This window comes from Chiroxiphia lanceolata, chromosome 22, assembly GCF_009829145.1.
Source record: "Chiroxiphia lanceolata isolate bChiLan1 chromosome 22, bChiLan1.pri, whole genome shotgun sequence".
NCBI lineage: Eukaryota > Metazoa > Chordata > Aves > Passeriformes > Pipridae > Chiroxiphia > Chiroxiphia lanceolata.
In genome coordinates, this window is record NC_045658.1 from 6,608,469 (window position 1) to 6,629,086 (window position 20,618).

Sequence of the window (20,618 nt, forward strand, 5' to 3'; positions counted from 1 at the left end):
TGTGCAAGAACTTTTCTTGTTCCAGTGAAAGAGGGTGATTTTCTTAAATCTTCAGAACCTGGAAATTCCCAGGTTTTGGACTGAGTTAATCAAAATGGTACATTTAACATGGAATCACAGATGGTTTGAGTTGGGAAGGACCTTAGAGCTCATCTGGTTCCACCCCTGCCATGGGCAGGGACACCTCCCACCAGCCCAGGTTGCTCCCAGCCCCATCCAACCTGGCCTTGGACACTCCCAGGGATGGAGCAGCCACAGCTTCTCTGGGCAACCTGTGCCAGGGCCTCACCACCCTCCCAGGGAAGGATTTCTTCCCAATATCCAATGTGAACCCAGTGTCTGTCAGTTTGAATCCATTAACATACTTCTGTTGATTGCATTTTCCAACTGAAGTGTTTCAGGGCTGGAAACTGAAATAGTTTGGTTTTGAAAATGTCGGGATGGGACACTGAGTATTCCTCATCTAATTATTGTTCTCTGAAACGTGGTGTACCAGTGTTGGATCCATTTGCACTTTAAACAGACAGTGTCCTCAGGGAAGGTGTGATGGAGCAGGAACTGTGTCACCCAAAGTCCTTTTGGCTTCTCACTGCTGGGTTCAGCTTCCAGCTTCTGGGAACAGGTCGGAGAGAGAGGGGCTGTCCCTGAGGGTGCCCCTGGAGGACCATCCCTGGAGCAGTTACTCAGGTTTGTTCCTTGCTGCAGTCAGGGAGGCTGAGAAGGGCTCAGTGTGTGTGGTTACACCAGCCCAGGGGCTCTGCCAGACGGTGTCCTCCTAAGCCAGGGAATGGAGGCACCTGGAAAACCAGGGGGGAACTTCCAAGGACGAAGGCTCCATGAACTGCAGCTGCAGGCAGGGAGCTGAATGAAGGTTCTTTTTGAGGGCTCCACCTTCTTGCTGTCATCTGTAGCATTAAAAGGAAATGGGATTCTCCTCTGACTTAAACCAGTGGTGATGCAACTGGAGCCAGTGATTCCATAGGATATGAAAGCCCCTGGAAGTCGTTTGTTAAACTATTAAAACATTCCTAGTGAGAGGCACCAACACCCTGGGTCTCAACACTTCAGTGTTCTGGAGACTTGCCACTCTCCTTTTCTAAGGGGTTCTGGCTACCTAGAAGCTGAATAGTCATGGATGATGATCCAAACAATGACTTACTCCCAGCGATTCTGGAATGTTCATCTATCACTAAAGAGACGTTGGATACTGTCAGTGCCACTGGGAGAAGGACAGGCCGTGCCCTGAGTGAAGCATCTTGTCTGGGAAAGTCCTTCAGGAATGTGACAGCTGGCAAACACCTTCCAGTGGAACAGCTCACGAGCTGGAGCAGCAGAATTTCAGCCTCCAAACTGCAACAGGCTTTGGGAAAGATCAACACCCAGGAGTTCTCTGCTTCCCCAGCATCACAGCCACTCTTCCTGCCTTGTCACTGATGATGCCCTCACTGGGTCTGCTGGTCTAACCCTCAGATAGAGGTGGGTTCCAGATGTCTCGTCTTCAGTTGGATTAAAAAAAAAGGGAGAGAAGCATTGCAAAGAAAATGTCACGTTATTGTGAAGTGGCCAACTTAAAATTAACTGATACCGTATGGGCTGATTCCTGTGATTCAAATCCCTTCTGTCCCTGACAATCATTTGCAGGGGGAATGTGAATTCAGTTACCTAAAAGGGAAAGCTTTCCCATTACAGGGAATTGCAGAAGGAGGGATAATCAGTATTGGCCTCTGCAGGTCTAAAGACATTATGTGGCAGAGAGAAACTAAATTTTCTGGCGTGACATGGCCTGACATGGAGTGAACATGGACCAGCCCACACTGAACAAAGTCCAGAACTGTTAGATGTGGATCTCTGTGGGATGTTTTCTGGAGAGCCCATTTTCCCAGTCTAGCCAGTGAGCTGACTCTTTCATATCAGCCTTCAATTCCTGCTTATCTTCTGCTCTGATCCCTGGGGGGAAATGAATCTGTCAGGCTGCTTTGTTTCAAACTGAGGTGGATATTGGAGGCCGCAGCAGAAGATAGAAATACATTTCCTGGAGGAGCCCAGGAGCAATTACTTCACTTCCTGAGTGTTTACCTGAACCACACTGGATCCAAGACCAAATAAAATTGGGCAATAAGCTCCAGTCCCTGACCCTGCTGTGGGCTCAGCTCAGCAGCTGCCCTCACTGTGCAACTGTGCTTCTGTTGTTGGTAATCTCCCCTCTCAGGGGTTACAGCAGGGGGTTCCTGCCTGAAGAAAACCACAATTATGGTCATCTTTCAAGCTTACAAAAGGAGCTGCCATTGGTTTCTAAGATTTACAGATGCTGGGTTCTGTAGAGTGATATATCTTTGAAGGGAAAATTGACAGTAGAGCCTCATAAGGCTGTCTCCTGGATGCCACAGAAGCTGAGAAAGGCACTGAATGAAGATGGAGCCTGGCTTGTTCCTAGAGCCAGTGCAGCTCCTTTCTTCCCATCTTTCATGAAACTGGAATATATTTGAAGAAGAGTCTGTCACCTGTTTTAAAATGTACATGGCACAAAAGGGAGGTCTAGAAAAGTTCTGAATTTTTACAGATAGATTATATTAAAGCTCACCCCAAATAAGGACAAAAAATTTTGGGGTAAAATCAATCTATGGTGATACATTTCAGCCTCAGGTGTCTTTTCTGAACATCTTTCACCTGTCTGGTTCCTGTACCCCTTTTGCCTTGGATTCTTGAATTCTTAGAGCTGTTTTCCTAGAAGGTGTGCAATCACACTGATGGATCTGTTCCCTCCCAACCTGCCCTAATCTCCCTCTCTGTGTTTATGGCCCATGTCACTGAACAGATGGTCAAGTGCTGAAAGATCTTTAAATGTAAAGAGTTTAGGTTCTTATTTCAATTAAGTGTGTAGGGACATTGTCTTTTACAAGCCAGAGGTTGGAGACAAGGTGACCTTAGAGCAACATTTATAGTCTTAAAACCTTTGTTTTATGCTGACGTTTTCTACAATCAGCAAAATTTCATTATTGCAGCTTTGCAAGGAGAAGAGTTCAACAGCTCAAAACACAAGGCCTGTCCTCACTTAATTAAAATAATTGCATCATTTTTTCCAGATGAGCCCAAGAGAGCTAACCATCACGGCAGAAGGCAGAGTAATTGTTGTCATTACACTGGTGCTGCCAGTGGGTCCCAGTTCCACAAATATTCCTCCATGTGAATGAAGTCATTTAAGGGATTTTGCAATCAGTTCATTTTATAATAATGCAGCTTATTAAACAGTTTTGGGAAGGCCTGGGAATGCTCATGGCTGTGGTTGTCTAAAGCAGCTGCCTCAGGCCTTGGCCATTGAGAATTCCAGTATGGAAAGGATGCACGAGGACATGGCTGGCACAGCCACTGCTGCTTGTCCCAGTGGAATTAGGGGCCCTGCAAACTGATGGACACTGCAGACAGATGCATTTCAGTCCAACTGAGTCACTTGAGGAGTATATTCCGAGCCAGTGCACAAATATTGAGCTTTGGAGCACGGTGGGTGAGGCAGAGAAGCCTCATGCAGGGAATAACCTGCATTCCACTTGCTGCGGGCAAGATGTGCAGCTCTAATCTGGAGGGTGGATTACTGTGCTTAGAGGTGCTGTCCAGATGGCTGGGAATAGCCTGCAGCTCTGCCTGTGGCCAGGTCAGAGGGCAGGGGAGTGGAGCTGTGCTGGAATTAGGGAAAAGGCAGCTTATGCACAGTTGGGATGAGGTTGTGTCCCAGCGGGTGCTCTGGCAGTGGGGATGGTAAGAGCAAGTGAGAGGGAGAGTACAGATAACTGACCATGTGCCAGATGGCACTGAAACCTTCTGCTTCCTCCTTGTACTTGGTGACTTCTGCTGTGAGTTGCCAATTATTATTTTTTTTTCTACAGCCATTAGGAGTTAGATTTCCCTGGATGGGAAATAGGGATACCTGTATTCCAGTTCATGTGTGTATCACTGACACCTGTGTTACAGTTCATGAGTGTATCACTAATAGCTGTGTTACAGTTCATGTGTGTATCACTGACACCTGTGTTACAGTTCATGAGTGTGTCACTAATACCTGTATTACAGTTCATGAGTGTATCACTAATAGCTGCCCAGGAGTATTTTAGAATCAGCCTCTTGTGCCGGGGTCACTCTGTTAATCTGGTGAACTGGGTCTCTAGTGTGTCCAAGGAAGGGTGAAGGGAGTGCATGGCTGTGAAGGTACAAGTCTAATCCTTGTGGATTTACAGGGCAAATACACCATCAGCTCTGTAATATTTAATGTCCCTGGCAATCAGGATACTGAAGTTTTTAGTTTTGGTTTCTCCACTTTGAGGGCTGCAGCTGTTTCCCCTCGTATTCCAGAACTGTTAGCCCTTCTCCCATCCCTTGGCGGTGAAGTGTACATGTTGGAAAGGAATCCCTCCCTCCTGGTGGATGGCATTAATGAGAACCCCACTGGTTTCAGGAGGATCTCCATTTTGCTCCTTTTCTCCACCTCCCAAACCATGTGTGTGTTGTGCTCCTGTGTCTCCTGCAGATGCTCAGTGTGGGCTGGAGTCTGGCTCCTCTGGCATTCTTGAGGCGAAGCTCTTCTTTGGCGAGACTCTGACATCCCAGCATTGTTCAAGTGTTCCCAGTTCCATTTTTAGCTGAGCCACAGGCCAGCCTGCAGGCTCAGGCACTGCTGGTTTTCAAACCTTTTCTTGTGGCATGAAAAGCCTTTGTTACACTCAGACAATAATAAGTTCCTGAAGCACTGTGGAAAGAAGTCTTTAATCTCCATGTTGTGTCAGGTGAGCAAGATTTCTCTGAGGATGTCAAGTGAGGCAAGAATAGAAACCCATTTCAGTAGGCTTAGGTCCTAAGTCCTCAGCTCAGTGTGCTTAAGAGTTAGGAGAGGGATTGTGTCCCATTTAACCCTTTGTTGTTTCCTGTGGCTTTTCCACACTGTTGTCCAGGATCCATCACAGTCAATAAACAGAGGAGCTTTCCAGAAGATTTTATTTCTCTCTGCTTGCATGATCATTTTCTTGGGAGGCCTGAAGGATGGATTGATAGTGTCAACTAAAAGGATTTTAAATTAACCTTTCTAATTTTAACATTGAAATAGTTCTTCTTTTCTGGTGCTAGAAATCCCTGGCATTTCTCTGTACTGGCATAAAACCGAACTCACATTTGAAGTCCTGCTTGTGTAGAATTCTAATTCTAATCTGTAAACTAATATCTTGGGCAATGCTGCAGTGGGAGTTACATTTCACTCTTTTTCTCCCTCTCCCGTGTCCCCAGGCTGGTAACACATCAATGGTTAATGCAGGCTCTAGGATGTCCTGGCAGAACGAATATTTGAATTTATTTAGCAAATCCAGAGAAGTATGTGATGGAGCAGGCGATGAAGCTCACAGGTCTCAGGTCCCATGCTGCCCCTGCTCCATCTGAAGAAAGGACCAGGATCTTTGGAATGAAGCTTCCTGGGTTCCCCCTCCGGGGCAGCAGTTTTCTGTGGGATGGATGTGTGCTTGTGAGCATTTACAGGCTCTTCCCCTGATGACAGTTTGCAGTCATTGCAATAAATTACTCTTGAAAGGTGCCTCGGGAGGATGGAAGGCTGTGGCTGAAGAGTTGGAATAAATTGTGGCAAGAGTGTCCGTGGCATTACTGGCACTGCTGAGCCCTGGTGCAGACCCAGCCTGGTGTTCTTCGGAATTAATCTGTGGTTAAACTCAGAGTCCAGCCTAATATAAGAAATCTGGGCATAGGTGGTGAAATAAACAACTTCTAATTGAGAGTGAATCATCTCTAGAATTAACTACTCTGAAGCTTTTTCAAACTCTGAAAGGAGGAGTAGGAAGCACTTAATGAATGTGTTTTTAAACGGGCAATTTGTGTTCAGCTCATCAGGGTAGAAGCGTGTGAGGCTCCTTGTACAGATCCCAGATGGCAGCAGCGATTGTCTATTGTGCTTAAAACTTAATGTAGCTTAAGAGGTTGTGATAACCTGAGTGACAGATTGCTGTATTTGGAGTTTGATGGATGCATTTCAAATGGGACGAGGTAATGACTTGGTGCTTTCTAGAAATTAATCCTTACCTGCTTTATCTGCCAGTTTTGGAGCCCCTCACTGCTCCTGGCTCTGGTGCAGCAGTTTCTCTGAGCAGTGGAGCTGCCTGGCTGTGCCCTAAACAGCTTCTTCCACGGGCTGTGTCAGCTGGCAAAGACATTCCTAAATAGGCTGTGAGATGGAAAGATGCTTCTAACAAAGGCAGAGAAGGAGGAGAAGGAGAAAAAGAAAAAGAAGAAGAAGGAAGCATTTTTTTATACCTTTTTTTTTTTTTCCTCCAGCTGTACCGTGTCACCTAAATCCCCTGACTGGATAGGGCAGGAGCACAGCTTTAGGATTAGTGCGTATGATGGATTTAGGATTTGAAGCAAACATGTGTTGCTGTGTTTCCATCGTATCTGGTTTTTGCTGCCTGGAGAGAAATGTTCTCTCTTTTATCAGGCATGGCCATTAAAACACTGAGGAGACCCTTCAGAGAAAAGAGGAGGACTGGTACAATGATACCTTGAAGAGCTGTATGAGAAGAAGATGTGATTGTTCTTTTATTTCCGGACCTGGAAAGAGACTGAAGAGCTCATGCACCTGGTGGGATTCCCAGTGAAAGGCAGGGGTGGCTCAGGAAGGCAGAGAGGGGAATGGCCTGTGCTATTAACTTTGCACTTATTTACTGCAATGGATGCTGTTGGCTGGATTTGAAGAGCAGGTAGACACTCAGGAGGTGGGACTTGCAGATCTGTTGGAAATCAAACAGAGAGAAGGGTCATCTCTGTTAGGAATCGCTGTCGGGAGGAGGAAGCGGCTGGAGGAGCCACAACTCTAACTTGCTGTAATGTCCTGATGGATGCAGCTGGGAAAGTACCAGAGGAAAAAGAGTATCAGCAGGAGGCCTTGCTGTCCAGAAATGGATTCATCTACATGCCAAACTGCCTCATGGCCCTGCCCGTGCCCATCATGTGTCTTCTTTAAACGCTTGAACTGAAACCCCCCCAGTCCTCCGGAGCAGACACAGAGGTACGTCCCACGGAATACAAAGGATTTTGCTGGGATTTTAATATTCTAAGTCTGGAGCACGAAGGAGGTCTAAATTTACTGTGAAACTGTTCTGTAACAACCTGAAAAATACCACTGGATTTTGGAAATCACCTGTCATTTTGGTTTTTTTCCCCAATAACATTTTGATGCTGTTACATGGAAAACGTGTGCTACAGAACCTTGATACCTCCCAAGGCCGTCGGTGCTTGTTGTCAGCTCATCTCAGGCATGGATGTCTCAAGGTCTCCCTTGCTGTGGAATAAGTTCTCAGACAGGGATGTCTCCAGGTCTCCCTTGCTGCAGAATAAGTTCTCAGATAAGGATGTCCCAAAGTCTCCCTTGCTCCGGAATAAATTCTCAGAGAGGGATGTCTCCAGGTCTCCTCTGCTCCGGAATAAGTTCTCAGACAAGGATGTCTCCAGGTCTCCTCTGCTCCACAATAAGTTCTCGGTGGCCCGTCTGGCCGAAGACTTTTTCTGGGTCGGTGGCAGCATCGTGGCTTCCCCGAGGTGGAAGATTGGCCACTTTGGTAAGGTGCAGGCTGGGCCCGGGCACTTCAGTGAACTCTTTGGAAGCTTTCCCGTTTAAATCTGACGTAGTGACACCTTTTTTCAGCAGCAGAGTGGGGAAGTGGAAAAGGAGGAAGGACGTGAGGCAGCCCCAGTGCAATGTTGTGTTTTGTGGCTGGTAGTGCAGCTCTTTCTGTCCTCAGCAACCCCTCATTTATAACTTCATTACTGATTTCTTCCTGTTCCTCAGGAAAAGCTAAAGCAAAGTTGTACATTCTGACAGGTGCAGGCCTTTGGAAATTTTCTGTTGCATAGAATCTGTCTCCCTCTCCTTACCCACAGGGAGTTAGGTTTGTTCTCTGCCAGGCCTCGTACACCTCTTAGCACATTGATTTTTCATGCAGTATTTGTAGTTTAGAGTTTTTTTAATGAGTGTTTAGAAGTATCTCTGCTGTATTGTCCCACGGCAGGTCAGTGGGCTCTTGGGAGGTTGTTCTCTGAATCCTGATTCACAAAATTCTCAAGCTCTCTGGCTCTCTCTCCTGTTTGGGTCCCCTCCTAGCAGCCTTTTGTTTAAATAGGTAACAAACCCAGCAAACCTGATTGGAGGTGGCTGGAGAAAAGCACTTTAATAACAGTCTTCTTGAGCCACTCATGCACGTGCAGTGAGGAGATCTGAGCAGCCTTGACCAGAGCCACCTGTTCCTCTGGAGCCCTCTTTTGTCCCACTCATCTCTCAGCTTCACCAGTCACAGATTGTCCTTAGCAAGGAAGTTGCAGGTATGGATAGCTTAGAAACACCTGGGAATTATAGCAGAAGTCGAGAAACCCCATCCTACTGTGCTTGTGCACTTCGCTGGGCCCAGATGGCTGCTGGAGTCTGAGCTGAGGGCTGGAGAGCTGACAGCCTGCCCTCCAATTAAGCACCCTAATTTCCACAGGATTAGGAGCATCTCTTCTCCCATTAACATCTCATTTATTAGGGATTGTGCGCCTTAGGGATGGATTTGGTCTCCCATTATCTCCTGTACACTGTGAACACTGTCCCAGCCATTGCTGGCAGAATTATACAGAAATTTTCTTTTCCAAAGACACTTCCAGATTTTTTTGGCCAGTGAACAGCAGAGAGTCCTGGCATTCAGTGAGGCTTGAGCCAGTGAGAGCCAATAAGGGGGAGAAAATTCTTACACTAGGAATAGGATGGTTGGTTTAAAAGGTGAGAGGGACCTGCTTACAAGGCTGGAGGAGTGCAGAATGAGAGAAATGAAGATTAATGGGGTTGGATGGGACCTATTTTTAATTGGATCCAGTGTAATGATGCGAGTCAGCCTGGTGTACCTGGGCCAGGAACACCACAGACAGGTCACCTGCAGCCTTGGCAAAACATCTTCCTGACTGTTCAGTGAACAGGATTCCCAACACCCTGTACTGGATATGTGATATAGATGTATAGATTAGACATATGTGTATTACATATTTGATGTGCTTTCGTATTCTTATATTTATGTATTTATTTTCATGAATATTTGATGCCTCCTACCTAAAGTGAAGCTGATATTCCTGGCAGGAATAGCTGGACCAGCCAGCTCTGGGGTTTATGTCCCAATGAACCGCTTACGGCTGCAAAACCATTTCCAGCGAGACTTTTGAAAAATGGGGCAATTATTATCTCCTCAATGGATTCTCAGTGCTGAATGTGTGACAAGTGTGGGAGTCCTCTGTCTGTGTGTGGGAAGGCTGTTTTGGTTTGGGGATATTTTAAGGGGACAACTTGCCCGTCCGGTGCTCGTGTACCACGGGGGTTTCTCTGGGCTCTGTCGCAGCCTCGGGGGGCCCCGAGGAGGAAGGGGTCCCTCAAACCTGACTTTCTCTCCTTGCATTGTTTAGGAGAGGGGTTGTTGTGAAGCACACAGGGGTGCATCCCCCCAGGGTGTGTTCTGGGACAGAGCCCACGGGGTGTTTGGTGCTGCCCTCTCCCTGTTCCTGGGGCCAAGGTGTGTTGGGCACAGCGCGGGGCCGCTCGGACCTGGGACGTGACTCTTTTGACAAAGCTGGTCCGTGTACAAAAATACTCAGTGACTCAATCCTTCTGACTTCTTTCCATCCCCACATGCTAAAATACTCCCACTCCTTCACACATTTTACATCAAACCCAGAAACCTCCTAGAAGACAATACTGCTACTGAACCATAAATAATCAGTTTGCAGACATTAGAACATCTTTCTAACAATAGGCAGGGAGTTGGTCTCTTTTCGCCCCTTGTTTCAGGACAAATTGTAGGGATTTGTGGTTTGAGTAGTTTTGTTATTTATTGCTACTTTAAAACTTTGTGTGGTAACTATAGCTGGTACTAAGAAGTATGAAGAGTCCCTGTGCATGTTCTTGCTGCATCAGTCCCGTGTGGAACCGGGTGTTCCACGTTTCTGTTCCCTGCTCTGCTCTCTCAGTGCTCTTTGCTGCAGTACAGAGATCCATCTTCTCTCCACGCCTGTTTTGTCCAGATGCAAATTGAGGCAACTCATTAGAAGAGAACTGAACATAAGCTGAATTCTGAAAAAAAAAAAAAGGTACTAATGAAGTGGAAAACAGAAAAACCTTAATTAAAGATAGATAGGAGCCATTTCTTCCAAAAAAAATGATTCATTGCAAGACTGGGGGATTTTTATTTGAAGAGTAGAAATGGATCCTTACAGAAGGAATCTGAACAATGGTGAGGAGAAGCAGTTCAGCTTGTGTTCTCAGCAGTGTGCTCTTCTCATTTACATGCTGGGAAGGATCTCAGAAAAAAACAGGTGATTTTCTGTTTGATGTAAGCACCACTAGGATTTTATTTCTTTTCTGCTCTGAACTTTCAGCGCTGCAGACAGGGGAGGGGGTGGAAGGCTCTGTTTCCCTGCTCCACCTCAGTCTCCTTGGTCTGGCTGCCCAGCAGACACCTCTGCATCCCCTCCTGGGTTCTGCTCCCCACTGTGTCGGGAGGAGCCTGAAAAGCTGCTGCTCTGACACAGCAGGAAGAGATTTCTTGTGCTTTCCTTTGTCACCAACCCCCAGAAGATCACAACAGATACTGGAGCATTGGGTCTGACCATTCAGGCAGGACCAGGGACCAGACCTGGGCTCAGGGTGTCCCCAAACCTTCGCTCCCATCGAGGATCAGCAAAGCCCAGCCCAGAGTGCAGCTGAGCTGGAGCTGCAGGAGGGCAGCTGGGAGGGGCTGGGGGCTTGGGGTGGCTTTGGGTGACAAATCCTGCCACAGAATGAACAGCTGCAGTGGAAAAGCAGTCCAAGGATGCTTATTAAAATTTTAACAGCAAGGAGCATATTCTGACTTCATGTGAAAGCAAAGCAAATGTGTGTTACATAAAGTATGCTTCTATTTTGGTGCTTTATTATTTTCTGCTTTGTACCAGGTGTGATCTTTGATACTTCTCCCTCATTTCTTCAAATAAGATTATTTATTGCTATAATTTCCAAAGAAGAAGTTGGACATTTAATGTGATTTTGAAGTCTGTGTGATTAGTGTTAAGAGAAATTCTTTTATTAGCTATTTTGACCATTTTCCCCCCCCAAAACCCTGTAGACCTTGTGAAATAAGTTTAAGTTTTCCATGATTATTATCTCAGTAAATTTGAGAAATATTTATCTTCTGAATTGGAAGGAAAGCAGGTGTTGGACACTTTGAAATGTCTGGGAGAGGGTTGGGCTGAGTTTGGGTCCGAGGTTACAGTGAACCCCAGAGGTGTTTCTGGCCCGGCACTGGCTTTATGACTAATTCCTGCTGACCACAGTGATTTGTCTGAGGGCAGCTCTGATTGAAGCCAAGGGATCAGCTTTAAGAAATATAAAATGTTAAACGAGGGATTATCTTGTTCTTAATTCCACACCTTCTCTCCATAAATATTTTATTAACATAAACAATATACTCTACAGAACTGTGGCTTTAAATTTAAATTTTCTTTTATTACAGTGACCTGCTTTCAAATCAAAATGTTGAACCTTCTTTTCTGGAGTAAATTAATTGACCTTGTCTGAACACGAGCTCTAGAGCACAGCAATGTCAGTGCTTTTCCCCATTTCTTTTTACTCTACCTTGCTTCTCTTGGATGCATTTGATTTTGCCTGAGAGGTGGACTTGAACCAAAGAATTGTGTTGGTTTTGATGCATTTTGGAATACATGGAAGGAGTGTTTTAATTTGGACACTGTTTCATCTTTAATCTTGATGACAAGATTGATAAAAGAGAGCTGACCTCAGAATCTCCTTGTATTTACTTATTTATAAATCTGGACTCACTAGAATGTGTATTACATGTATTAGTTTTCATTCTTCTATCCAGCATCTCAGTAGTAATTTACACTTCTCATCTCTGGGTCTGAAAAAAAAAGACAAAACCAACATTGGACACGGTAATAGTTTTAATTTTACTTAAACAGATCAGGCAGAAAAGCCACGGGAAAATCGGGTCACAGGCTCTGCTCTGTCACTATGGGAAATAAATGGGAGACTTGGCAGAAAATATGAGTCTGCATTTCTTCTGGGACAGAGCCAGTCGCTCGCAGTTGGCACTGAAGCTGAGCTCAGTCCTTGCAGCAGCTGGAGAGCAGAAAGAAGCCCCAGCCCTGGCTCAGCCCCAGGCCCGCTCCTGGGGCTTCGCCTGCAGGAGCCTCAGCTCTGCAGCAGCTCCCACGGAGGGCAGGGACCCCCAGGGCAGAGCAGAGCCCCTGGAGGAGCTGCCCCTTCACTGGGGTCTTTGAAGGCCACTGCACTGTCTGTGGTGCTGCCAAAGCTCCAGGAATGGGAAGGTTTGATGTCCAAAGCACAGTACAGGTGAAAGGCCCCTGCCAGGACAGGGGGGGTCTGAGTGACGGGGAAGAAGAAAAATCTGTCAGGTTCTTGCCACTGCATCTGGAAGCACATCTGTAGGATCAGTGACTTAATCCATAGGAACCATGGGACCTTGCTGGCCAAGGATTCCAGTGTCCAGGTGAAACTGTGTCCATCACAAGGTTTACATGTTGTAGGAGCTCAGATGAAGCATTTGAGATGCTCGAGAAGGGCACATTCCTTGTGCTGGCTCCAACATATGGACATTCCATGTCAATTAATATGGGAGTGAAAACTTCCACATTTACAGGTAAGTCCACAGTTGCCAAGAATCTCCCTGGCTCTTTGATGGTACACCTGACTTCTTAGTGCAGGAAACCTTGTCCTGTGGCTTGAACTGTTCATTTGGCAGCTGCTTGAGGTGTTTTCTTCCTGTAAAGGCAATCTGAAGGGAGCAAGGCCTGACTCAGAGCTCTCTCTTCCCTTCTCTCCTCAGTGGAAAGATGTATGAGCTCCATGCAGGCAGGCACCCAGATGATCAAGCTCCGTGGGGGATCCAAAGGGCTGGTCCGCTTCTATTACCTGGATGAGCACAGGTCCTGCATCCGCTGGAGACCCTCCCGCAAGAATGAGAAAGCCAAAAGTGAGTGTCAGCCACAGAGCCCCCCCTTCTCATCCCTCCTGGGGTCTTGCCCTCCTGGCAGAACAACAAGCATGAAGGATTTGGCAGTTGGAAGTTGATCATTGGCAGGTGATCAAGAAGAGTGTTGTCGCTGAATTTAAAGGGCAGTGAATGATTTTGTGATGAATGATTTCTGAGGGTTAAGTTGCTGTTGCTGGCTGTGCAGGTTGCAGGGGTGTAGGATGTTGTAAATGAGCAGAAGGCAGCCCCCGTGTGAACTGGGGCCCTTGAGGTGAGATTTGGGGTTTCTCTGTGGGATTTCTGTGCAGGGTGACCCATCCTGGCTGCCCCAGGGGCACTCACACAGCCATTAACAGGCTCCGTGCTTTGGTCATTCCAGTCTCCATCGACTCCATCCAGGAGGTGTGTGAGGGGAAGCAGTCGGAGATCTTCCAGCGCTATGCTGACGGCAGCTTCGACCCCAACTGCTGCTTCAGCATCTACCACGGGGACCACATGGAATCCCTGGACCTGGTGTCCTCCAGCGCCGAGGAGGCCCGGACCTGGATCACGGGGCTGAAGTACCTGATGGCAGGGATCAGTGACGAGGACAGCCTGTCCAAACGCCAACGGACCAGGGACCAATATCCTTCCTGTGCTGCCTGGGGGGGTTCCCCAGGACAGGAGAGCTGTGGATAGCACTGGCATTCCTTACAGCTTTGCCACAGGTAAGCACTAGGCTCACAGCTTCAGAGCAGTTCCCATTGTACTCCCTGTTTCCAGAGGCAGAGGAGTCCTTGGAGAGGACTGTTGTGGGCAGGGTTTGGAGATGAATGCCTGGAGTGGACTGAGAACCGTGCAGGTGTGTTCCTTCATCTCTGACTCCCGGTGTAAAAACGTCCATTTGGTTTGGTTTTAGGGGACAAAGTGAGATGTAAAATTGAGATTCACTCAGTGTGTTCTGTTGTGCTGTGCAATGGCCACAGAGCACAGCCTGTCTAGAAACCGTAACTGAACTAACATGAGTAGAGTTAAATATTATCTTGAACTTTCTTTCATTTCCAGTCTCGTTTACAGTGTTTCCTAATGTGAAAAAAATCATGTGAAAAAAATCAGTAATATCCCTCAATATTCCACGCTGTTCCTTAACCCCTGTTCAATGTGGTTGAAGCAGACCTTTGATGAGGCAGATAAAAATGGTGATGGCAGTCTGAGCATTAGTGAAGTGCTCCAGCTCATGCACAAACTGAATGTGAACCTGCCCCGACAGAAAGTCAAGCAAATGTTTAAGGTAAGAAATGGAAACATTTGTGTTTGTTTTTTTTCCTGAAAGAACAAGGATTTAACACGAAACCCAGCAGGAGAGATTGCAAATACTTCAGCAGCTGGGTTGTTTCCACTCTGCTGAGAGATACTACACAGGCCATTTGGTAGATTGAGAAGAGCTCCAGAAACACGTCATAGATAAATTGTTATGCACAGATAAATTGTTATACACCAGGTACCTCCTGGTGTTACACAACATGGACACACACAGTAGTACCAAGATTGCTTTTTTTGCTGTACTTTTTGATCAGAAACTCAGTCACGTTTCCTCCTCTGATTATGTTCTCTGTAATAAATATTATCCAGTAAAGTATCCAATATCCTACAATAATAAAATACCCAGCATGAAAATTTCTGTATCTGTCATATTTTTGCACTGCTAAGAGCTGTTTGTTTGACATTTCATTCTGCTGACCTTGACCCAATTTAGTGGGCAGCTGAACAATGGAGATGTGGTGCTTTTGTCATCACAAAGTCTCTCCAGGGACCAGGAAGCCTTTATGTGAAATCCCTGATGATTTTTTAATTTTCTTGCAAAACTAGTATTCTTCCAGGTATTATCAGTTTATGGCTGTGGATTTAACAGATATCCCCTCAAAACCTGGATATAAAATTGGTTTCCAGGTGATGGGGGTCCCAGTGATCTCCTCAAGAAGGTGTGGGTGGTGATTCTGGCAGACACGTGCACGCTGTGTGCTGTGCTGCAGGGTGCACTGCCCTGCTCCATTGCCATGGATAGCAGAGATCCTCCAGAGGGTTCCCTGGGGAACAGGAAAGACCCTAACCCTTGTTTCTTGGCTCCTGCACTAATGTGTGAAGGCAAAGCTGTGCAAAGCATTCGCATGACAGCTCAGCCCGTTCCAGCAGGCCGGGCAGGGACAGCACCGACCTGCTGCTGGTCTGGGGTTTGTCCTCATGCAGGGGTTCGTCTGTGCAAAGGGGGTGCTGGCAGCTGGGTTCCTGACTGCCCTGTTGCTGTGTGTGCAGGAGGCTGACACGGATGCCAACCAGGGCACGCTGGACTTCGAGGAGTTCTGTGCCTTCTACAAGATGATGTCGACGCGCCGCGACCTGTACCTGCTGCTGCTGACCTACAGCAACCACAAGGACTACCTGGACAGCGACGACCTGAGGCGCTTCCTGGAGACTGAGCAGAAGGTGGGCCCGAGCCAGGGGGAGCAGTCCAGTGTGCTGCCCTTCTGCTTTGCCTTTCAAACAGGGAGGGAACTTCAGCGTTGTGCATGTGAAAAAACAGGCAGCTGAATGTCTCTTGATTTTCACCTTGTAGGCTGGCATGACTATTTCTTCAATCTTCTTGCTCTCACTACCTTTTTTTTTCCCTGTAGGCTCTTTTGTTGTGCCCCTAAATATAATCTCTACAGTTTCTTTCTTTTTTCACGTGTTCTCTTAGAAAAATTCCATCAGCATCTGTCTGTTCCCAGTGTTCAGTGTCCTGGAGCGAAGCCGGTGCTTCTGTCTCTACCTGGGACTTAGTGCACAGTCCGTGATGAAACACTGAATGGCTTTGTCACACTATCTCAGCTTGTAAAGTTTTTGTTTTTCAAGAGCTGTTGAGAGAATGATTAATGTATGGAAAGTTTTTTAAATACTCTGTAGTCCTAAGAAGTTGTCTCTGAGTGCTTTAACTCCAGTGCTGCAGGAACAAATGCACTGACTGGTGTTTGCCTTTTCCCATCCCTGATCTCTGCTGAAGCTGCATCCCCGTGGGTCAGAAATGCCCATCAGCTTCAAACATTGCCTAAGAAGTGAATGCCTAAAAAAGCCACCTCTCTGGCAGTTTTTCTTTTTGGATAAGTGGGGTGTGTTTCCATGTCATTGGTCTATTGATCCTCCAGATGGTGAGAGGAAAATGAACACTCGCCACAGGACACAAATCAGCTCAGCTAATTACTGACATGGACAAATCCTGCCTGGGGGGCTCCTCTCCCTTGCCTTCCTCACACAACATGTTCACTCCATGCCAGAAGAGCCTTATCTTTTGAACCCAGCAAATGGATCGTGTATCTTCAAACCCAGAGTCAGAGGCTTCTTAATTCCTCTTCTTCTACTTCTATTTATTAGGTTTTAAATCACCCCCAGAAAAGGCACTGATCTGGTGGCAGATGTGCTGGTGGTTTCACTTCCCCGTGTTGCCAAAACAGTCCCCAGTGTGGTCACTCCATTGCAGTCCCCTCTGGTGACAAGGGCTGTGTTTCCATGTCATGGACAGCATCTCACAGAGAGGATTTGCTGGACCACTCAGGACAGGAATGGGAAATAATAGCATGGAGAGAATAAATCAACAGTAGATAGCAGGAATATGAATTAATAGTGTTAATAGCTCAACAAAAATGGCCCTGTTTTTATAAATGACAACATTTCCAGACAGCATTTCCAGACATATATTCCCCTTTGTACTCTTTTCTTTTTTAGTTGAGAATGCAAAGCAACCTTGAAGTTAGCAGATTCTTCCTGAGAACATTATGTCCTGAATCTCTGTTTCCCTGCTAGTAACAGATTTTTCTGTCTGCTGCATAAAGATGAACCTTTTTTTTGCTTTATTTTAAAGTAAAAAAACCCTTTGATAATGCAAACTAATCCTTTAATCCTACAGGAGAAAAAATCCCATTGGTTTGTGACAAAGCTTGTTCTGTTTGGATGCTCTGTGGTGCCTAATAACAGATCTGACCTACAAAGCAGGACTCTGTGATCAGGCAGCTGCCAATGGCACAGAACTGCTCCCAAAGTGCTGCCTCTCTGATCTGCCCTGACACTGATTGACAGGAGTGAGAATCCTGCTGGGAACTGGAAATCCCAGGTCCCACTCGGGATAATCTACCCAGTGGTTGGACTGTGTGCAGAGGGAAGGGCTGAGAGAGGCTCTGATTAATAGTTAACACTTGGGTTTTGCTGCTGTTCCAGATGACAAATGTGACTAAAGAGCATTGCCTGGAGATCATCAACAAGTTTGAGCCGTGCCTGGAGAACAAGAAGGAGGGAGCCCTGGGGATTGATGGTAAGCTGCTGGTGCAGGGAAAAGACAGCTGCTTCAATGCTTAGGAGAATATTGCTTTTGCTTGCATAATACATAGTCATAGATTTTGTCATGTTGTGCAGTGTGCTTCCAGTCTTTTTGGTTTCTTAGTATCTATTATTTGCTGAGGAACCTAAAGGGAAGTTGGAGCTCTGTGGAAGAGTTTTGACAAGTACATAAGATGAAGCAGCAATCACTGAAGGTCCAGATGGAACTGGATGAGTCTTTATTTGTGCTTTTGGAAAATATAGAAATACAGTAGAATTCAGTTGCATCATTCCTGCAGGTATTTTTGGAAATCCATTAAGTGTTACTAAGAGGAGTGATGTGCTCCAGAGTAAATGTGTGAAGTGGGATGATGGATTGGAATCTGTGGGGGTCATGCCTTCCTGCCCTTTGCTGCTGAAGTCTTCACTGTGAATATATCCACACTGTACCATCGGGGGGGGAAGCTGTTATTTTGGGGACTGACTTTTCCCTAAATAGTAAATCTTCTGCCAGATCTTACTGAATCCAAGGAAAGAGTACATTCCTCAGGCATTAGCTTCTGTGCAAAAGTTCTGGGACCTCTGGAAAGTTAGTCCTGCCCATTTCTGTGGGTGTGTTGTCATCCTGAAAAGTGGCAAAACACAGGTTGTTTGATTTCCTGCATGAAGGAGTGGGTAGTTTCTGGTATAGAGTGTAAAGTGGGGTTTTTTTTCAAGAAATGATGGTTGCTTAGGATGGATTCAGGTCTGTTCTACTTCCAGACTAAACTTTCAATTTACTTTAAAGCTTATTCTAATTCCAGTGAGGGAGCAGTGGATCTTCACTCCCTCCTGTGTCTTCCTCCTAGGACTGACAGATGCAGTGGGTGTGAGCTCACCATAACAGTCATGAGCTCACATGTTGACAGGTGTTTAGAGCAAATCACAGTGGGTTTTCAGCAGCTGCCCTGGCTGAGTGGGATTGACTGAGGAGCAGCCGCTGGCTTTGCAGGGAGAGGAGCTGATGCCCTTCCCCTCGTGGCTGTTTGCTGGCACACACTGTGCTCTCTCCCCTTGCCATGGCAGCTGCTCTCCCTTGGTTGCTCCCCTGTTTTCCCCCTGGCTGTGTCACTGCTTTGCTCGTTGATTGTGGGGCCTCAAGAGCCTGGAATATTTGTCTGAGCCGAGTTCCCTGCACTGTGTCCCCGTGCATTGTTCAAAGAGCTTTGGCTGCTATTTGTGTTTATCAGCTCTTTTCCTTTAATAAAACTTTCATCAGCACAAAATGTATAGCCTAGAAGAACCATCATAAAGGTGACATTTTATCTTGTCACAGTCAAAGGAAGTGCGCTGAGCCCTTCAGAAGTTTGGCAGGATTTTACACGGGCACTGTTTTATTTATGGAATGAGTGAAATGTCAGGAGCATTAGCAGTCTGGAAGCAGAGACCTGTCGAATAAAGGCTGGCAGCAAAGCCACGGTGGGAATGGGAATTTGAATCTTTCCTTGGTGGTGAATGGAAAATATCTGGGGGCTGCTTGAAGTGGCAGTGACAGTGTTTAATGTTAGCCTGAACTGTGGCAGTGTCTGTGTGTGTGTGCACGAATGTGCACTGGGGGTCTGAGAGCAGCAGTTTCACACGAAGATAAAATCAGAACTTGCTAAAACTTTGCTTCTCACCAGCAGTGGTGATTGCAGTACACAAATGGTCCAGGTGCTGCTGTCTGCAGGCTTTGCAAGCCTCCCACTGCTTTGGAAAAACATTCCTCTGGTCCATCACTGAAAGTCCTGCAGTTAATTGATATTTTGGTGTCAAGCCTGGAGTGAACTTTGGTGTCTAAAGTGACATTAATGCAGTTCTGCAGATCTCCCCCTGCACATACATGTTTGTGCATGAGCTGTCGTGTCCAAATTCCAGGGAGTAGCTTGTACAAGGCAATGTGTGTTGACATTCTTCTGGTATTTTCAGGAGAAAGAGGGGAGAGGAAAGTACCTCCCTTGTCTCAGACTGTGTTGGGCCACCAGAGCTGTCTCCAGGCAGTACAATACCACAGACCTTACAACACTTCACTGAGGAGCAATACCAGGATATGACTGCAGATCTCTGGGGGCTTTTATGTGCCATGTGATTTGACGCCCCAGCAGAATCTTTTGACACAAATTGTAAGCCTGAAGAGGAAAGGCAGAGCAGGGAAAGCGTGCAAAGCAACTGGAGATTTCTTGAAAAGCAGCAACCACGCTTGGTCGTGGTGACAGCTGGAGTGTAGTGATGCTGTTTCTTTATCTTACATGTTCATGAATGTGTTGGTGAACATAGGGATGAATTTTTAGGCTGGTTTCAGGACTGTTACAGCCACAAAAAGGACAAAGCTGTGTTACTGACAGTGCTGTTTGTTCGCAGGATTCACCAATTACATGCGGAGCCCGTCAGGGGACATCTTCAACCCCGAGCACTACCACGTGAACCAGGACATGAGCTACCCCCTGAGTCACTACTTCATTACCTCCTCACACAACACCTACCTCATGGGAGACCAGTTGATGTCCCAGTCCCGGGTGGACATGTATGCCTGGGTGCTGCAGGCCGGCTGTCGCTGCGTGGAAGGTAAAGGGTGAAAGGGAACAGTCAGTAGGATCTGTTGGTTTGTTCCTCTGCAAAGGAAGAGTCCTGATTTCTGCAGGAGACATGGTGATATTGGGTAGAGGGAAAAGCCAGGGAAACGGTGTCTTCCCTTCATAAAGAACAGCAAAACTGTGCTGTGATATATTGGACAAATTTTCTTGAGCCTGGAAATAAGGCAGAGGTCTGGGGAGTGTGTCCTGTCACAATACTCCTCAGCACTGCTTAAGTGGAGTTTTTTTGCTTGGGGCTTTCTCAAACATCTGGTCACAGGAGACATCAAGACCAGGGAGTTCCTGCTGAGGGTGTTCAGCACAGTGGGGAGGGAGGTTCAGCTGGGGGTGGGAGGGAGCCTGGCCCCTGCTCTGGCTGGTTGCTGCAGGGAATTGCAGGGTCTCAGTGTTCCACAGCTGGTGGCCCCAGTGTGCCCTGTCTGATGGGGGCTCTTGTTTCTGTCCTACAGTTGACTGCTGGGATGGGCCGGACGGGGAGCCGATTGTCCACCATGGATACACTCTGACTTCCAAAATCCTCTTCAAAGATGTGATTGAAACTATCAACAAATATGCCTTTATCAAGAACGAGTATGTATCCATTGTGCCAACCTCTGAGTCCCAGGGCTGTGAACGGGGGTGTTCCCTGGCA

The 20,618-nt window shown here is 46.7% G+C and overlaps 1 protein-coding gene across 8 annotated transcripts in view; it reads left to right on the top strand.

Moving 5' to 3' along the window:
• Window positions 1-20,618, top strand: part of PLCH2 (phospholipase C eta 2) — a 71,532-nt gene that overhangs the window by 29,935 nt on the left and 20,979 nt on the right. For all 8 annotated transcript variants that reach the window (XM_032708873.1, XM_032708874.1, XM_032708872.1 and 5 more), the window contains 7 exons: window positions 12,903-13,049; window positions 13,429-13,672; window positions 14,190-14,319; window positions 15,342-15,512; window positions 17,277-17,370; window positions 19,755-19,958; window positions 20,437-20,557. In XM_032708873.1, the coding sequence (XP_032564764.1) occupies window positions 12,903-13,049; window positions 13,429-13,672; window positions 14,190-14,319; window positions 15,342-15,512; window positions 17,277-17,370; window positions 19,755-19,958; window positions 20,437-20,557 (1,111 nt within the window). The remainder of the gene's footprint in view (window positions 1-12,902; window positions 13,050-13,428; window positions 13,673-14,189; window positions 14,320-15,341; window positions 15,513-17,276; window positions 17,371-19,754; window positions 19,959-20,436; window positions 20,558-20,618) is intronic.